Source organism: Calonectris borealis, chromosome 13, assembly GCF_964195595.1.
Source record: "Calonectris borealis chromosome 13, bCalBor7.hap1.2, whole genome shotgun sequence".
Taxonomy (NCBI): Eukaryota; Metazoa; Chordata; class Aves; order Procellariiformes; family Procellariidae; genus Calonectris; species Calonectris borealis.
In genome coordinates, this window is record NC_134324.1 from 20491081 (window position 1) to 20511697 (window position 20617).

A 20617-nucleotide genomic window follows, 5' to 3' on the forward strand; every position below is an offset into this window, starting at 1 on the left:
CTCAGCAATTCCAACAGGAACGACAAACAACAGGCAGGTGGGGAATGGCACTGTATGTAAAGGACATTTAAACATTTAATGGCATAAAGTATTAGAGGAGAAGAGAAACCCAATGAACTTCTTATGGTAGGAGTCGCATAATCAAGTATCATCAACTGTACTACCAATTCAGGGAGATTATAAAGTTGCAAGTTTAGGAAAGGTACTAACAGTGGCTAACTGAAATCTCCTGATATAAAGTGGACCCTGTGCCTCCTCAGAATGACATGTAGAGAATTTTTTTTTTTCCAAGTAATGACTGCTTCCTTGGAAATTACTGCTAGGACCTACTTGAAAAGATGCCATTTTTGGTTTGGTTTTGAGCGGTACACAAGACCTAGTTAAAGGATATCAATAAGAAAGCTGCTCTGTAACTGTGCCTGCAATGCAATTATATTTCAACATTGTAGTTGAATAAAGCAGGCAATAAAAATATTTGGCACATGGATAATGAATTTCAAAAAAGGCAACAGTGTAAAAAGATTGAAGTAATTAGTAATCCTCCCAACCCATTCCCCCCTCAAAAAACCCCAAACAAACAAACAAACCCAAATCCTAGAAGGAGCAATCCAAACAGCAAAAAGCCTGCAACAGCTTGAAAGCTATTAAAAACAAAACCACCATTCCCCACAAAAAAAAAAAACAAAAGCAAAGTTCTGTATTAAAAGAGCAGGTAAAACATTCACCACAGTTAGAAGAGAAAACAAAAGCAGTCAAAAGAATACCTCAGCCCCAGCAACAAAATCCTACACCCTGCATGACTGAATAGGGAAGTTAAGGAGGGCATCAGAGAGAGGTCAGCTTTTAAAAACAGAAAGCTTGCCTAATGAGAACAGAAGAGATTATAAAACACATGGTAGGTCAAAAGTAAACAGTAAATAAAGAACTAAAAATGTTTGGGTAGCACCTTGCAAAGTTACTTAACTACATCAAAAGCAGGAAACCAACTAGAAAAACCAGTGGGATCTCTGGCAGACCAAGGTGAAAAAGGGATACAAGGATGATAGCACCAATGCAGAGAACCTCACTGAACACTCTTCCCAGTCTTTACTGGTGAAGCGATTGGGGAGACTTTCACACCTATCTTTATAGTATATAGGTCAGAGCGACTAGGTCAATCTGAATTAAGTACAGAGGAGGCATTACGCTGAATGGACAAGTTAGATGTAGTTCACCTAGACCAGGCGTTTACAGGACAGTTCCAAACCTGAAGGTGAAGAACTGTTGGGCAACGGGTTGCGAGCGTAACTTCAGTGCACATGAAAGAGCCTAAAGGGACTGGCACTACTGAAAAGCAAATGTGATTTCCATCCCTGCAAAGTAACAGCAGATCAGATCACTGTGCACATAGACAACCACAGTCTGTTGGAAAAAGTATGCACAGCTTCTGTAAAAGGAAATCCTATCAAGACCACAGCTCTTCCCCCCAGCTGGTGCCAGCTTACATATCCCTCTGAATTTGGGGACTGAGCTGTTGGATCCACTCAATATCTGGGTTGAACACCGGCTAGTCTTATGGAAGGGATCAATCACGATTATTCGGGAAAAAACTTGCAGGTGTAGTCTTCAGCCACCCAAAAGGTGACTTTCTGTGTCAGCCTGCACATTCCTCAGTATGCACATACATATTGCAGGCTCCTGGCAAACTTCACCATCCTAAAACCATGGTGCACAGATTTGCTGTACATTGCAATGTTTGCAACTACGTGCTTAAAAGCACCATTATGCACCCAGATGAACTCGGCAGGGGAAAAAAATCCCATAACCTTGTTTAGCCTTATATTCCAGCCTGTAAGCTTTCTTCTGATGACTGGGGAATTGGATGTAGGGCAAACAATTGGCAATACTGCCAACAGCAGATACACGAAAGGAAGTTTGTCATATGTGACTGCTTTTTCTTCCATAGCTTCTGGATGTACTCGCAGCTACCAATCTACTTGCTGATGGTGCCAGAAGCTGGAAAAAGTCACTGAGGTGAGTCCACAAAAAAATCAGGTTGAAACTCAAGCATTTCTCTCCACTGATAACTAGCACTGCTGGAAACAATAGCAGGCTGCTGGTCTCAACAAGGGGTTACATTCTTAGAGCAGAAAACAAATTCAGGTTAAAGGAACTTAAGCTGCAGTTCTTGGCAGCCTAAAGTTAATAATGGCTGGTTGCAAGGGTGCCATGCCTTCCCAGACCGTATGGGAAGACCCAATCCCTTAAGCCAGCTCTGGCATTTAGCATGCTAAAAGACTCAGCAAAAAAAGTCTTACAACTCAGCAAAAAAATAGCCTAACAAAAAGCAGTAGAGTATCTGCTGCTGACTTATCAAGCAGAAACAGCACAGCAAGCATACGCTGATCAATGCAAGTAGTACAAGTGAGGGTGTGGGGCACATACATGAGGATGTTTTGTTTGCCATGGACATGCAGTCTCATCCAAAAGTTGCATTTAACTCACATCAGTTCCCCAAACCAGCAGACTATAGTCACACCATTAATTATGCCTGCAATAGATTTGGTATGTGAGTGAAGTCAGATTGTGAAACTACAGTCCAGTTCTATAATGTCATTCAAGTGGCTCGCAGGATACAAATACACTGCGTAAGACAGTCAGCTATTCAACACTAACAATAATAAAGGAAAACAAAATTCCGGAAGACCTAGATTTAACCTCAAGCAAAGAGACTACAATGTTTCCACAACAAAGCTTAAACATTTCTTTCTAAAATTAAATATTCCCTCAAACACCACATGAGATACAAACAGTCTTTCATAACTATGTACAGAACACCTTCAGTAAGAAGAAGATCCTTCAAATGTCAAAACTGAATTTTAAAAGCCATCTCATCAGCCTGGAAACACTGGAAAATAACCAGGGTGCATTTTAATTTTGACGCATATAACCTGTGTGTTCATGTTTTGTTTTGTTTTTCTTCACTAGATACCATTTTATGAAAGCAAAAAGCTAACTACATTTTCAAATTAACTTTGAAAATTATGCAACATTTCTGAAGCTATCTAACACAAAATTACAACTACATCTTTATATATATAAAATATATATAGCCTTTCAAAAGCAGTACTGGAGTTCTCTGAAAATATTGTATGCTACAACTCTGTCACAAAAATATATAGTATAAAATTGCTAGTTTTGTTAAAGATAGTTATTTGGTATACTACCAAAAAGCCCCCAACAACTCACTATCCATGTGCAGATCCCACACGACGATAATTCAATCATAATTCTGGGAATTAACTGAAATAAAACAGCTGTGGACCAAATCACTGACCGAAAGGGCAGTATTATTTTGTTGTTATTAAATCTGTACATTGGTTAGTCAATTAAGTTTCTAAAGGCCAAACCACTGAAGATGTATGACTAAAGATTCAACCATCCTACTGCCTATTTATTTTTAAAATCAACACACTTACAATGGTCAATGGCTTTTGAAGGACTATGAAAAAGGCTATAAATTCCTTGAAAACAACAGAGAGGTCTAAGTTGTTCTTTTTCGGATTTCTCAAAGCATTCTTCAAGGTGCCAGGCCTCCTATTTTCACCTCTTCCAAGGCAGAAGACTTCAACTATCGTCTCACTCATCGACCAGATTCCAGGCTGCAATTCTTATTCACCGGACCCGGCAGCTGGAGGTTGGCTCCTATTTTTCTTTTGGTAACCTGTGACAGGTGGGTCTACACTGTGACTGGCAAGCTCTACTGAAACTAAAGCATGGATTTACATACTTGACTTTGTTCAGGTACAGCCACTGGTCCAGCATCCACCCCATCAATAGCACTCAGCTCTGTGCCAGACCATGCATGTGAACAGGAGGTGGCACGTTCCACCTCAGCAGTTTACCTCATGGTGCGAGGCCAAACTCTTCCTTTCACCATCGCTTCCAGTTTTATCTCCTTAGAGGTTGCCACTCCCTCAACTGCATCCAAGCCCAAAACACAGGTAGCAGTGGCCATCCTTCAGCTGATAGGGGAAACCTCAACTGGGATGAGGGGAAACAGAAGAACAACCATTTTAAAACACTGATAAACAACAAACATTATCAGCTGTGGAAGCAATAATCACCTACTACCTCACTTTGCTGGTTTGTTGTTGTTTTTTTTTTTTTAAAAAAACAACCAACCAACCCACCCACCACAACCCAGCTTTGCTTAAAAAGCTGTTCACATACCACAATTTCAAAACCTATCAATTTGAAGTCTTCTGACATCTCAAAGTAAACATGGAAGCCCCGACTTCCCCATATATCTCAGGGTGAACCTGTCATTTCAGCTCCCCATTACTCCCTTTCATTGAACCTGTGCTCCTAAACTGCTCCATTTCTTTGCTGTCATGAATTGCTGTGCAAATCAAAATCCATTTTGTTAGCTGGCTAAAGTCAAGTAGTAAAGTCTCCGGTATCACCAGTTCAAAAAAATTACTGCTTAACAAATGCTTTGTTTGCCATTTGAATTGTCATTTCCTCGGGTTTTATTTTGGCAACCCTTCTTATTAACAGTAAAGATACTGTGCTCAGAAAAGCAATATCCCCATTCCGTGTTCAACATGAACCATTACTGAGTTATGGTTCAGTTCCAACTCAGTGAAAAATTATTTATACACATAACATTTTCCAAATTCATTACCTCCACAGAGCTCTGTTATTGACCAACGTTTGCCTCTATTCATCTCCACCCTGAGAAAGACATAAATCTTACTCAAGCCAAAAGCAGGGTAGAAAGAACAGTAAAAGTTTCTCTGCGAAAGCAAAACAGTTTATTTGAAAACAAAACCCACTTACTAAGTTAGTAATCCTGCTAGACCTAAACAGGTCACAGAGAGCCAACTTGGGCACCTCTGAACTCACACTCAAACAAACAATCTGTCCAAAAAGAAGTTATTCCACTTTCTATCAGAAGCTGCCTACAGGGAGTTCATCTTACAGACCTTAGAGATAAGATATTAAACTTCATCTACCATCACCACTCTCCAATAAAAATCTTCCCTTTAAAATAAAAAAAAAAAAAAAAGAAAAGCATCAGTATCACAGTTTAAAAGACCTACCCCCATATTCAGACACAGAAGCTATTAGTGACAGCACTGAACTTCTGTGTCAGAAGTATCTGTGGATCATTACTAACTACTATGGCTGTACAAGAACAAGACATGAACAACGTACCAATGTCTGCAAGTGTCAATTTAAAAAAAAAAAAAAAGAGGAATTTTTAAGCTAGAAATAAACTGGCAATAATATGATATAGAGAAGATATGCTTTGTCACAATAGCCTGATAACTGGAGACTTTCAATGGCAAAACTGATGTTTTTAATCTTGAAAACTTCACCACCAGAAGATTTCTCAATCTAGAACATATTACCAAAGCAGAAGCCACTAAGGGACCAGGATTATTGCCATCCATTAGTCCCCTCCCACAGGGGAACCATGAGAAGGGAAAAAAACCCCACACTGATGCCTAAAGCCCAAATCCACTCCAATGAACTCAGAGAGAATGAGGGACCTTTTAAACTATCAAATCTATTAAGCTCACTACCAAAGGCAATGCATCATATATTTCTTATCATTAAGTGATCAAGATCTATCTGAACTATTTGGATTGCTTGCCCCCACTAATCCTATTAAAGATTACTATAAAGCCATACTGCTCCAGTAAGTAGAAACCTTACATTCTAAATCTAAAACTTATTCACAGTCATTTTATATGCTTTTGTTCTTCTGGCAGTACTGGCATCTAGTTTAAACAGTTAATTTGTGTCCCTTTGTCTTTTTCTTCCTATATACACATACATATGCACACACAAACATATATATGCATACACCAGTATGTATACACACATATACATACACACCGCCCCCCAACCACATTTTGTACCTCTCAGCTATTGTTCTGATCCTCTAAAGCAGCCTAGCTCTTCTCATCTTCCTTTGCAAGCTGATCTCACACTTCTTCCAGGCACTCTGGCTGCCATGCTCTGCAAACAGAAAACGTCTTTCTGCTGAGAGCAGCAGAACCATGAAGTTTTACAAATAAGATCTTAGCTACTCTCTTGTACAATTGTATTTAATACTTTTCTATTTTTACGCATAATTTCTTTTTAAAATAGCCACTTGCCCTTTACATATCTACAGCATAATGAAGGCTAAGAGACAACCGGCAGTCAACTGGTAATACCTGGAAACCACTAAGGAGAGAAACAAACTCCTAACTTGCAGAATCAGTTTTTAATTATTCCTGAAGTACATGAAGCTGCTCTATAAAATATTGATTTTCATCCCATTTCTAATAGTATAGCCCCTAAAGTATTTCAATCATTCCTGTATAGCATTCTGATCTTCCTCCCAACTTTGCCTCATTAAATTTTCATTATAATCTAACCCATTGCTGGGGGTGGGGGGTGGGTGGGGGGTTGGGGAGGATTACTGATAAAAGACATCACTTCTGACTCAAGACATCCCAAACTGCAAGTTGCTGAAAACTAGAAAAAATCTGGGGAAGTATCATTATACGGTCACTGCTTGTACCTTCCTTGCCACTCTGCTCATCTCCATTTTTCAACATTCAATCAAGGAATCTTGTTTCACTACAGAACCATAGTTTACTGGCTCTAATACGGCAGTAAATGGGTAACCATACCCTCCTCTCAGTTCTAAAATGTCCATAAAAGAATGGTGTTCATGCGACTAGGACAAACAGGATGTCTAGAGCAGAAACAATTATGCAATATGATTTTTGGAAGATCTTGTCTTCGACTTGTGCTAGCAGACTTAAAACTGTCTAAGGTATTCTCAGAGAAAGGATTCACTGAACAGTAGCCTAAAAAGATGAAGGGGGATACTGTGACTAAGAGTACAATAGAGAAAACTATCCTGAAAAAAAAAATTAATTGAAAATTCTGTGACTTAATTGAGAAGCAACAATAGCCTTTGAAGGATTCAAGCTAACATGAATACAACCGTGATTCATTTTAGATATAACGGATAACAGTTTTTTTTTTTTTAAAAAAAAAATGTATGCCTCCAAGTTGCCAATTTAGACAAAAATATCCTGAGCCGAGTCTGGAGAGCTTCCTGGCATGCCTTTAAGGGTAATCCAGTCAAGGGAAAGAACAATCACAACAATAGCCAATTTCTATAGTCCCTCCGACTACTAACTTAACAAAGAAAAGTAGGTTGAGATACCGTATTTTTTTCAGTAAGAACAAAAGTTAAAGAGATTGAGGGTCTCATCCAGGTTTGTCCACCATAACGACATGGTCTGGAACAAAACACAAGTCTTCCAAACCTCAGTGCAGTGATTTTTCCTTCAAGTCACACTTGCCTCCTCTAGTAACCTGCAAAACCCTAGAAACACTCAGAGGTCCAATGGCCAATCAATGTTTTTATGTAAGATTATCTCTTTCTTTTTAGATTAATCCAATCACTTAAAAACAAATAGAGGACTTATCTGTGGAACCATCTGAAGATTACTGATCTCTCTGCAATGGTATCTTCCAAGAAATTTCTGGCATCTCCAAAAACCTAAACTTTAGTATCAAAATGTCAGAGACCACTCTGGACTGCTCTAGTTTTCTCCTCCAAAGCAATTTCCATTAAACGTTCTACATAAAATGACAACCAAGAAAGTATATTATGCTTATGTTGCCTAACTTTTGGATGTATGTCTGTAATCCATACATTTAGATGACTACTGCTCAGAGGAAGAGTAAATATCTCACATCTCCAATTTGTAGCATATGGACTTTTGAGATGAAACTGTATCTAAGCATGTCTCAATGGCTTAGCACTTCTCCTTGGGAAAGAAAACAAGAACATATTTTTAAAGCAAGACAAAATTTCAGTTAGAACTTGAGAAATAATCAGACCTATAGCCTCCATAATTCAATTTAGGAATTTTGACAGTCTCAAACAGGCTGCAAAAATTTATAGAAACCGTACTAGGAACCGTTCAGGAATAGCAGGGACAAAAGCTTCTTATTTCCAACCACTTGGCATAAAACACATTGTGACAGCAGAGTGCTCATCACCTTCTTCTATCTTCATCTATCCTGTCTAGTGTAACTACTTTCAGCTTATGACATATAAGACTCATCTGCTGCTGAGCATCACTGACACATTTAAAGAAGAAGAAAACACACTTAAGTTAGCAGAGTGGTATAGGGTAGTAGGCAGTCCTTGAGTAGGTTATTCTAAGCCATTTACATTACATATGTAAAAAAACTTAACACCTTGAAATCCTCCAAAATGGAAAAGAAAAAAAAAAAGGAAAGAAAAAAGCAGCTGGCAGCAAATAACCTGAAGCACAGATTTCATATTCTCCCAAAAAGAGGCACTACTGGGAGCTACTTTTTGCAGTGGCTTAGATTTCTATGTTAAAATATAGTCCAAGCACAGCAAACCGCAATAATTCATCCTTGAGGTGAAAAGAGACCACAATGGTAAGTGTACATGGGAATATTTGTCTCACTTTAATCTTTTTTCTGTGAAATAAGAGAAAGAGAAACAATAAAATGAGATCGTATTCTAATTATCTTTCTTTATAACCCTTCATTTTTAATGCTTGGTTTTATCCAGCATTCCTTCCAAATGAACAGCACCAATCTTTATCTTCTTTCAACTTTTATTCCCAGTATTTTACAGGAATTCAGATATTATGGTGGTGAGTATCCCACATGAGATTTTTGCCACCTGCCTCTTCTCTTTCTGTTTACTTTTCAGTTCCAGTTGAACTGAACCAGAGCCAGAATTACGCTCCTATTCCTTAAGGAAGAGTGAGTCTAATCACTGGAATTTCACGTTCTATCAGCATGTTAATAGGGATTAGTTTTAATATTACATTTCCATTTGGTTCGTCGGAGTTTGGATAACCGCTTGTACAACACTATACCGAAAACACTTGCCTTCTATCGCTTGGCTTGCAGTTTTTCATCTGAACCAGTGGCTTGCTGAAGTTTTGTTCCCCTCATGCAGAAGAGATACATCACTTGCAATTACTCACCTCCCTTCAGGCGCTGCAGCAGCCTTTGAAGAAGGCTTCTTTCCTCACTACAACTACACCTTTTCTGTGGGTTTTCCAACCACCTCCTCAGCCTCCAATACTCTCTCTGCAGAAAGACTACTTAGAGAAGGCCGGTGCAACACTTTTTTGATGGGCGTTCATTGCCTGTTTAATGTGGCAGTCAAATTAAAGTATTGAGGACTAGAAAAATATTTTTTTCTCCTTATGAAGCTTACAAGGGACCTCTACCTAGCACATCTTCCCAAAAAGTCAATCTTTTAGCACATTCATCTATACAGAAAAGAACTGCCTTGCAACTTGTCATTCACTGGCAGCTGAACTTACCCTTCTGCTCACTTACTTGGTGCTCACTCACTCACTCACTCGGTGTGGCACTCAATCCTCATATTCTTACAGTCACCTAGAAAAGAGTCTGGAAGCGACCAGATTTATTTAATTGGCCCACATTGTTGCCCATCAGTGGGGGATCACACACTTTTTTCCATCTTTCCTAATACACCTAAAACTCATGAACTCTAGAGCTTCATCCACAAAATTCTTATCTCTCTGCAAAATGCCACATGGAAAACAAGGAAAGTGATTTAACTCTCTGGAAAGGATGAAGCAGAAGTAATGCTGATGCTGATTAGAAGTGGATTATGACAAGGATCCTTCCCTCCTTTCTCTTCTGTTTCAAACATGGACTCCAAGTACCACCCAGTAAAGCAGGCAGTGGCGCAGATGCTGGAACCCGTCATGTGCCAGCGAAGCCTGGAGAGGAGACATCTTTGCTGGCAGAGGGGCAAAGGAAAAATTAGAGGAGTATGTCTATGGCTCATATATTACAAACACCACAGCCCTAGGCAGGACCTTGCCAAAAATGCCACAGAGTTCAAGCTAATGGGAAGAAGGGCATAAATTGAGATTTCTATGGCATTAAGGATTGTGAGAACTCACTCCCTATAACATAGAAAGGCATGAGTGCTCTGGAAGACATACACATGTCTATATGGCTGCTGTCCCAGTGACCTTGCCACAACTCAGCGGAGCTGTTCTGCATTCCATAAGATGTCATTCTCATGAAATTAGCACTTTAATAACCTTGGCTGCAAGTACTCAGTGTGGCAAAGCAATATCCATGTACTCACAACAAGCACTGCCTTCCAGGGAACTATCAAAGCCCAGTCAGATCACAAAAATTTAAGGCATATCCTATAAGGCACAGAAATGTACGTGCAGTCTGGAAGGGGGACAGCAGGGGTGAAGAGATGTGACAAATGCAACAAATATCTCTCTGAATAAATGTTTATGGCCAATGGATCAGGGGGGTACCCCACTTAACAAACGGAGCCCTTTACACTGCTCCCTTTTGCCAAGATCCCAGTTATGAAAATGAAGGGCTTTTTAAAAGGTCATACAAGTAGCCCAGGAAAGATACCTACTGTCATTTACAGTCCTGGGCTGAAAGACACCACAGCTTTTGGTCAGTCAGCATATACCACAGCACTAACAAACAGTAAGGAAATCTATATAGTGTATCAATCCAAGTTCAAATTATTAAGTATGTGCTATCTGAATGCAGCACTAGGACTAACTTAACAGCTACATTCCATTTTATAGCTATTGCATTCCCTAACATTCTTTGTTATTAAGGATGTGTTTTTTAGAATTTGTGAATTAACTGCAGTAGAGCTGCCCCATCTTGTTATTTAAATGCAAACTTTGCAATGCTAAACTGAGTACCAATATAATACCCTACTCCGTAGGAGCATGAACATCATAAAAAAGGTCAAGCATTTTCATAACGCTTTGCTAATGAGGGTCAGGGCCTGACTGGACTTGTTTTAGCCTCCAGCCTAGCAACAGTTTCTGTATTGGCCAAACTCTGACGAGTCTACTATTATTTTAAAATAATTTGCATCTTTCTTGCCTTCCATAGAGACTCTTACCACAGAAACCACCAGTATATGGCTCAAACAACTTCTGTATTAGCATACTAGCACTTCTACTTCTGAAGACAATAATTTGATGCTATGGAAAACCTGCAGTTAACTGCAAACAAGTACTTTATGTAAAAATAGTTAGCTTAGCATACTGAGTTTGCTCCATTACTTATGGCACAAGTCTTGAGAGAAACAAAAATATGGACTAGATAAACATATTTCATTCACTGACTGGTCACAGCCTAGATCTGTAAACTAAGCAAACTGAGCTAGCCTGGTCTTCCAAACTTTTATTTCCTGGTTATTTCTTAGTTGTCTAAGCTGTCTAACAGCAACTACTCCCTATCTATCTGGAGATGAGCAGTTAAAAGGATGTTTAGGGCTTGATAACAGAACTGTCCATACACTTAGATGATATCTACTTGTTTCTTAACAGATACGACAAAGAAGTGCCAACGTTAAGATTCCTTGTTTTAGTATTCAATGCTAGATAACATTACAATTATGAAAGTGTCATAAGAAACAACATGTTTAACTTACAACTGAAGAAGAGGCAGAGCTTTGCGCTCTTTTAGTAACACCAAATAAATATTTGCGTTCTTAAATCATTAATTTCTCAACAATTTCTAGCAAATAATATTAGAGTTAGATGTACACATGAAGTAAGACAAATTCAGACCCCAAACCATATTTTTCTCACAGGCAGACAGGTTAAATAGGAATATATAATGTCAAAAACAATGTCAAAATTTGAATTTGTAAAATCCTCGGAAATCTTTATCAGGCAGTTATCTTCAGTACGAGACAGAGTAAAAGAAAACACGACAAAAGATATGAATGTAACTAAAACAAAGGAGGCACTAAAAATGAATGACCAGACTGATGGCACAAGGAAAGGTGGCTACTGACTTCTCCTCATCCTACAAGGGGTATGAGAACAATTAACTTCTGCAAAACTAGTATTGCAGTGAATCAGAGCATTTATTATAACTTCGTGGTGACTGCTTTTAGCTGAAGGAACAAAACCAGGGTCCATCCTTAAGACTATCTATGATGTGATCTCTTGTACTAATAGAAACTACCTCATTTGGACATAAGAACAGCTCACTAAAATGAGCTTATGAAGGAAAAAACCCTCAAATTATAGTTAAGCTAATTTGGAATTTATCATAGCAATATCTTCTCCATTCAGCAATCATATCAGAAGATGAACCTATTGGCAAAGGTAAGTTCTTTCTGAAGCCATGCAGCTTTATCCCTTTTCCTCCTCTGCTGTACCAAGATGCATTCACCAGTCCTGCTTTCAAATATGCTGGGAATTCCCTGCTGAGCACTGCCAACGCCAGCCAAAATACACATTTTCTACTGCACTGTATTTTAAAAACGTCTACCGCAGAATGCCACTCTGAAAGAACCACCACTTCATGTTCCAACATTTAATATTCAACAGTAAAGACCGTGGTAAGTCAGAAGAAAATACTGCAGCTTATAGAAAACCACATGACATACACACGAAAAACAGAATGCAGTCAGACAGACAGACACGAGAGAACACTTCCCTGTCTGCGTGCTTTGTTGCTGTGTTTTTTGTTTTATGACTGGTGTTGATCTTTAGCCATGACCAAGCAATCATTATAGCTGTTGTGTAATGTTACTGAGTGTGACAATAAATACAAATTATTGCACCGAGTCTGCCACACAAGTAAGTCTCCACTGCCATACAACTAAGTCCTGCAGAGAAACAACAAAATTTCAAACTTCTGACATCAAGAATAGTAATGTCAATAGGTACAGCTGAACTCTGAGTAGGGACTGCAGAGGAAGAACGTTGATTTTTTTTTTAAGACAATATGAAATTCATGCTTTGGTAAGCTTCCAGGCAAAGTTTCACAAAAATGTTTGTAACGAAACATATACCAAGACAAGCAAGGACTCAAGCACAAGCTCCAACTTTAAACATTACAGTAAGTTGTAGAGACTAAAACAGGAAGTCAGGCTGCAGCCAAGAAACAAGAAATTGAGAAAAGCATGTAATCCTATGAACTTGCAAGCCATAACATTTTTATTTACATGTATGTGTAAGCATATGTACACACCTACAGACAAACCTAATCTTTCTTCAGTGCCTTAAAAGAACACATCAGACAGTAATTTAACATCTGGGGAAAAAATCAGCTTTGGGACTGTACAGGAAGATTTTGAACCATTTCAATCTAAATTACTAGCAAATCACTACCACTAGTGCCAACATAGTATCAAGACACAGTAACTAAAGCAAAAAATTGGATGGCCAGTAATAAACCCTAGAACCATTTCTTTACTACAGGGTCAATTTACACTCATTCTGAGCAGAATCACAACTTTCTTTGAGAGTGTGAAAACTAATAAGCACAAGATTAGCTAGCTCCACATTTTTAAACTCTATTGAATTGAAATGTCTCCAAACTTCACTAACGAAGAATTAAGGTAGTGTAGTACTGCTACCCCATACTCTTCTAGAATATGTAAATGGACAGATCTTAGACCTGTAAGCACAATGAAATACAAAGGTCAGGCACATCAACACCGCAGCATATCTACATCTCCGTCCTGTAGCCAATGGAACAGTTGCTGCAAAATACTACAAGTCATCAATGAAGAAAGGAACTGATGGATTTCCAAGCTAAGTCTTTAGGTCAAGACTGGGTATCACCTAGAAAATATTTTAATCCAGAGGCCTTCAATCACAGAAGATGGTCAAGCCATACAGATTATTCCTGGCAAAGAACATAGTTGCCAGCAACGCTTCTGTTTGATGGCTGGAGCCTCCACGCGTGGACAGGGCTGGCAGCCGGCGCAGGCACAGCAGGAGAGATGCTGCCCTAAAGCACCAGATCTACCACAGGTACGCAGATCAGCTATACACATCATTTAATGCCTCTGGCACAGTCCCCTGCCGCCAGATGAGGATATGAGCAAGCCATCATCTAGGCATTTGATGCAAGGCGCTCATGGTAAACATCTTTCCCAAGAGCTCCTCAGCCAGATGGGAAGCAGGGCACAGGCCGCATTAGCCATTCCAGCTGCAAAATCTTGTTCTTGGTTACCATGTACCAGATGACAGGGGCAGAATAAACGATATCCATTACAAATTGTGTCAAGTACGGGTGGTCACCACTAAAACAATTCTGTTCGCTAGCAGGCAACCTTCAGGAAGGGACTGTAAGAAGCAAACAACTGGGAAATGAGTTAACCTGCTGGATTGCCATACAATGCCTTCACCACAAAGATATCGACATAAAAATAAAGTAGGCAAGCTGAAGAGCTTGAGGCAGACACTGTGGAGGATCAAAAACTCAGAAGGGTGATTTCTGTGTGCCAAGGGAAATCTTAATAGTGAGCAGAGATGTGAGAATCTGAGAAAAAAAGTCCTCCTCATTCCCCATAGCACAGCTTCAACTGAACTCCTCTTCGCAGACTTACCCTTCCCATCCTGCCACAACTTTCTTGCACATGCTTCCCTACTGCTCAAACACTTTCCTTCTAGAAGAAAATAGTAGTGAGTAGTGTGAACGTTGAGCCCTTTCGCACTGTTGGGCGGCACTCTTCCACTTCCACAATGGAAGGCAGGACATGGTATTGTTTCCACCGATCACAGAGGCATGGGGTGTGTTGCAAAAGACCAAACCAGAAAGGAAATAAAGGGATGCGAGTTATTTGTCAGAAAGGTAACAAACACAGGAAAAAAGGCTACTCAGTTGTCCTTCTCCCTAAATGAGTGGGGTAACATGTTTTTACAACTCTTCCTGCATCCCCTTACAATTTATTTCTATTGCCACTTCTAAAAAAACTGCTTTTAAATCAATTGCCGTGTTCCATAACTCATCAAACTGAGTTTCAAAAACAGTGTCTGAATGACACTTGATGTAAGTGACAATTTTTGTCTGGGGCAGCAATTTTCAAACTTTGTATCAGCTTCCACACCTCCAGGATAATTTTTACATTCCTTCCACACCTATAGTTTGAGAGCCACCACACTGGTAGAAGCAAGGGGAAAGCGCATGCCCTGCAGAACATACCCCAGGAAGAAGGGAAGGGGTGGCTTAGAGAGCAACTCAAAGTTAAGTGAAATTATAGGCAGAAGAAAGCTCTTCAATTAAAAGTGATAGAATAAAATGTTGGCAGATCAATGGAAGCCTAGAAGAGAAGAGGAAAGCTGTGGCTGGAAAAATTTGCTGAGCCTATTCTCACCAAGACACTGCTGGACAGATTCAGTATCTTCCAGCTATCTTCTTTTGACTCCATGAGTCACTCTCTCCAACCCAACAGCTCCCTAGCAATACCCACGACCAACACCTCGTATCCTGTGCTTTAGGAACTACAGTCAGAGATATGAAAATGCCAATTATCTCATCCATGTATGGGTTTGCTAGAGTCCCAAACCTGCACCCTTTCAAAACAGGCATTTTGTCTTATTCCTACTAATTGCTCCAAATTTCCTTCCCTTCGAGCCCTGCCATGGTCCTCATCTTGGCATCAAAAAGTTACAAAAATCCAGATGTGTCACATGCAGATTTTCTTCAAAAGACAACACACCAGAACCCCTTGTCCAAGTGATTCAGCCACCTGCTTTTCTTTGATCATGCCCAGTTTCATTGTTCAAAGACCTGCAAGGAATATGAGTCATGCTTGTGTGAGGATACCTGCTTATAGGTCTTTCATCCTCCCTGTAATGTAATTTAAATGTAATTTAAAAAAAAAATATTTCTAGAATTCACATACAAACTCTTATTTTAGACTACTGCTCTTCGAACAGATATTCTGGTCTACGGACAAAACTTCCAAAGGGATTCCAGGCAGAAAGCTGCAACATACAGTCACTGAAAAATGCCAGTTCTCATGCAGGTTTTTTTGCTGTACAGGATGAAGCTCAGCTTCAAAGACAACATCATATCTTTGTGAACTACCCCGTTATCGATAAGACTGCCTGCACATCTTTTGCATGCTAGAAGTCATGCTGCCTCTGAACACTTAGCAGGAGCCATTTATTCATCGACCTAGAATTTTCCATGTAATACTGAACAACTTTTTCGAAGTTGCTTCCCCAACTGCACAAACATAATCAGCTCACAAGGCTGCTGAAAGCAGCAGTTCTGCCATCTGTCTGCTTATTCCCACCTCACACTTGTGCAGGCACAAGTGTTTGTGAAGCCATGCAATGATCTAGAGGGAACCAATCTCTGTGAAAACTAACCAGGGAAAAAAATAAAATTATGATTAGATCATTTCTCAATCTGTACAACCGTGCATGCTGGCACAAGCATGGGAATAAGCAGAAATGATATCACTAGTTTTAATGGCAGTGCCATTTTCAGAAGTCCATTGACGCAGCAACTTTTCACCAGGTCTAGCAACTAAATCTGAAGAACACATGCACAAGTATGAATTTTAGAAAAATACAAATCATTTTACTTAATTTGCTATTGTGTTCTTGTTAAATTAAGAAGTGGGAGAAGAAAGGTGAAGTGATCTACTGGTTACTAAGAGGAATCAAAGTGCTTACTGGAAAACATTTCCATGGCGAGATCTTCACCCCTGCCTCGGTTTCCTCCACTAATAAAACAGAGACAGTAGCACTAATCTGTTCAACAAAACATTCTGCAGTACAATTAAAAAACATGACAACAACAAGGTAATATTGTTACAGAGAGACACAGACAGAATTCAACTCTCTTACAGCAATGAAAGAGTGAAACGGCACAAAGCTGATGCTGTAACCTATAGTGGTCTGGGATGGAGAACAGATACAGGACAACGCAAAGCAAGATGGCTACTTAGAGCAGCAGTTCCTAAACAGTTGGTATCTACAAAAGACAGACATGGATTTACAAAAGACCTGGGTAAAGAAACTCACAGTGGAGTCTCCCTGCCCTCCTTTCATTATTGGTACTCTGATGTAACCACATAGGAGTTATGAAGAGCATACAGGGAAGACTTGCTGGGGTGGCAGGTTAAGTAGGAATCCACAGAGCTGGGTTGTCATGACAGCAGCTGAAAGTATGCAAGAGATGTATAGATCCTGGGTGTTAGAATAGCAAGGACTCCAAATAAGATCATTAATACATTACATTATTTTAAACACTGAGAAGCACACGCTACATCTCATTAATGAAACACGGACCGCATGATAACCATTTGCATTGGTGAGGGTGCACGAAGGTCTAGGACACACACAAAAAATTGGTATTAAGTACCAGTAAAGCACAGGTTCTCACAGATTTGATATACGTAAGAGGAAACAAGTGACATGCACTGTGGTGGACCAACGCACTCAAGTCTCAGCTGAAGCTTGGAAACTCACCACGTGAGCTCCATCCCATTTAAAAGCAAAGTAAAACAGCGGAAATTTAATTTCAACAACCCCTTACGTTAACTTTGCATTCAAACAGACTCGGAGCATGCAGCGACTCGGTAACTCATCCCAGCTGAGAGGAAGTAACTTCCTGTCATAGAGAAGTTACTCCCTGAAGTGTCTGAACACTATCTGCAACAGCACGCCCGGCTCCCCGGCGCAGGCAGGCTGCAGGTGCTGACATGCTGGGCAACGCCGTCCCGGCGGGTCACTTCCGAAGGCGGGAGGGCATGGGGTTCAAGACAAACACTGAACAAGAGGCCAGGGACGGGAACGAAGCAGGCCCTTGGCAAAGGCTCTCGCAAGGAGGCTTGGGAAGTGGAGGAGGATGGGAGTAACAGGTGTTTATGTGATCTGTTCAAAACTCCGGGAATTTGATGTGGTGGATTACTCAGGGACTCAGGATGTCTAGCACTGGGTGATCTTCAGAGGTTGTTACAAAGCAAGGACTCTGGACAGTTTGAGACCAAAGTAGCGTTACAAGTGCCTGGCACAGGGAATGTACTGGTACACCAGTGCTCACAAATCCGGGATTCGCACGACAGGTCTCTTACACTGGGTACTCACCATCCAACACTGGTGAAGCAGAGGCCCGTACTCGTGCAGAACACATGGACAGAGAGAGGCTGCCTAGTGAAGGGGTCCCAGTAAGGACTACTGGGCGAAATGAGCACGGAGCGGTCCACTCAGGCGCTACTGAACACAAACCAGGAGCAGGGAGAGGGCACTAACCACGGGGCACTGCGTGGAGCGCCCGCAGTCGGACGTTGCCGCGAAGCCAGGGCGCCGTGGAGCCCGCGCGGGGCACGGAGCCCGGCACGACGCGCCCGCACAAAGGCGGGCTGCTCGCAGCAGGGCGCTGCCGGGGCAGGCACGGCCCGGCCCGGCCGGAGGTGTCAGGGAACAGGGGGGCGATGCCACTAGCGAGTCCCGCGCACGACGGGGCCCGGCAGGGGTTAGCAGCGCGACCCGCCAACGGGGGCACGCCGTCGGGGAGCGGGGAGCCGGCGGCCGCCGGGCAGCGCGGAGCGGGGCGCTTCCTGAGGCGAGCCGGGCGCGGGAGGGCAGCGCGGCCCCCGGGGAGCCCGGCCGGCACACGCACGGCCACGGGGCGGGGGCGCCCGCGGGCCAGGCCCCGGGACAGGCGGGCCGCGCGGAGCCAAGCGAGGACAGGGGCCGGGCGGCGGCGGGGAAGGTGCCGGGCGAGGAGGCGGGTGCCGGCAGGGCGCCCGGCCGAGGGAGCCGGCGGGACGGGCGCGCACGAGGCGCCCACGAGGGCGGGCTTGGGGCGGCGGGCCGGGGCACGGCGGCGGCGATACTCACTAGGGGTCGTTGGTGAAGCGGGGGCTCCGCGGGGGCTGGTAGCCGTACAGGTGACAGTAGAGCACATCGAAGCAGAAGCAGCACATCTCGGCCGACACCACCATCTTCCTGCAGCCGGGCCCGACGGAGCCGGCGCCGGGGGAGGAAAGCAGCGAGGCGGCCGGCGGGGAGAGCCCAGCGGGGCCCCCGCCGCAGCTGGGCGGCAGCGGCGGGGAGAGGGCGCAGCCGGCGGCGCCCCCCGCCAGCCCCCCGAGGCCGTTGAGGCGGGGGCCCCCTGGCGGGGGCAGCGCCCCCGGCTCGCCCCCCGCCGCCCCGCCGCAGTGGGAGCCGCTGCCGCCGCCTCCCGGGCCGGCCGAGCCCGAGGGAGGGGAACTGGAGAGTTTCTGCTTCTTCACCCCGCAGCAACCCGCCGCCATCTTGGAGCCGTCTCCCCCCACGCAGCGCTTCCGACCCATGGCGGGGGGGCCGGCCGACCGGCCGGGGGACGTGCGGCGGCCCGCTCCGCCTCCTGCCGGGCCCGCTCCGCCTGCAACGGGGAGGGGGCGGGAGGGAGGCGGCGGGAAAGGGGGAAGAATGAATGAGGAGCAGGAGGGAGAGGAAGATGGGGGGGGGGAGAGACAGAGAGAGCTGCGTTAGAGCGACCCGGTGAGTAGCCCCGGCTGACAGGGCCGGGGCTGAGGGGGCAGCGCGGCCCGCAGGTGTGGCGGCCGCGGCGGGGCCTGGCGGCCTTTCCCCTCCCCTCCACACGCCGAGCCACCCCTCTCGCCTTCCCCCTCCTCCTGCCAGGGAAGTGGAGCAACTCCACCCCGCGTGCTTAAAAAAAAAATAAATAAAAATAAACCCACAAACCCTAGCTCCGCAGGAGCCGCACGGCAGAAGCAAAGCCCTTGAGATGGTTAAAAACACCCCGCTAAATAATTCAAGTGACCTGAGATGCCTTCCTCTTGGGAAGAGAAGGGAGGGGGGAAAAAAGAAGAGAGCGAGGGGCTGTGTTGGAGTCGGCAGGCTGGGAGCCTGCAGAGAGTGCTTGGATGCACCTATCAAACACGCAGTCGTGATGGCTAAAAGCCACGAGCTTTATATATGTTTTTTTTTTTTTTAATTCTAGCTTTGGCAATTACTTCACATCCAATAAGTAGCAGCTCAGAGCATAGGCCTCCAGCTACAGGGCAAGCGGCTGTGACCCTGTGAGACCACGGCCCTCGGTGCCTGCAGCCCAGGCTTCCTCACGGTGAGACCTCTAGGGAAGGGAAGTCCAGAGGGAAAAGGATGTGAGTTCCTGCAGTGCTCCAGACAACTAAAATTAAGCTTACCAAGCTACCGGGGTGGGAGGAGAAATGTGGTTTATATTAGCCTCACATATAGATATAGAATTTATGGAGAGACTTGCAAATGGCCATGAAGTACTTCAAAAGCTGTGTGTATGTATATTTGGAAAATAACACCTCACCCGTCAGTGTTATGCAGCCATCTCTGGCATGGGATGTAACAGCTGTTTAACATAGAATAGCAACACTACAATATCAAGGAAGACAAGGGAGCGAGGACTGCCACACAGAGTTAAAATAATATCGCAAGTTTAGAGAGACGGACAGTCATTATCCAAGCTAAAGTGCAGTCTACAGAAAGTTTTCACAGTAGCAAGCTACTTAGAGACTCAGTTTTACATTTCATGTTGGAAATGGTTTCTCCAGCATCCTCATGGTCTTAATTTTGTCTGGATCTTGAATTATCTTGGATTTAAAGAGAAAATCCCTAGTTACTAGAGCTCTAATACTAATGGGTTAAAAAGCCCTTTGACGGTTTCTGTCCAAATACTGGCCTAAACTTCTCTTGCTTTGACTGTGAATCATAGCCTGAGGTAAAACAGCTGCAGGGAATAATAGCAAACAGAAAGGAGAATTAGATGGTGTAAAGCAGTCTTTTCC

General features: G+C 43.0%; 1 protein-coding gene across 7 annotated transcripts in view; it reads right to left on the reverse strand.

The window, feature by feature from the left end:
- Nucleotides 1-19853, reverse strand: part of AMMECR1 (AMMECR nuclear protein 1) — an 88238-nt gene extending 68385 nt beyond the window's left edge. Inside the window, exon 1 of one of the 7 annotated variants that reach the window (XR_012675614.1) lies at nt 18690-19848. Coding sequence is in view for 5 of the 7 variants with exons in the window: in XM_075162441.1 (XP_075018542.1) it covers nt 18690-19144 (455 nt within the window). In the remaining 2 variants the exon portion in view is untranslated. Of the gene's footprint in view, nt 1-18689 lie in introns of all 7 variants that reach the window. The other 6 variants (XR_012675615.1, XM_075162441.1, XM_075162440.1 and 3 more) reach the window with 6 other exon arrangements.
- Nucleotides 19854-20617: the final 764 nt, after the last annotated feature.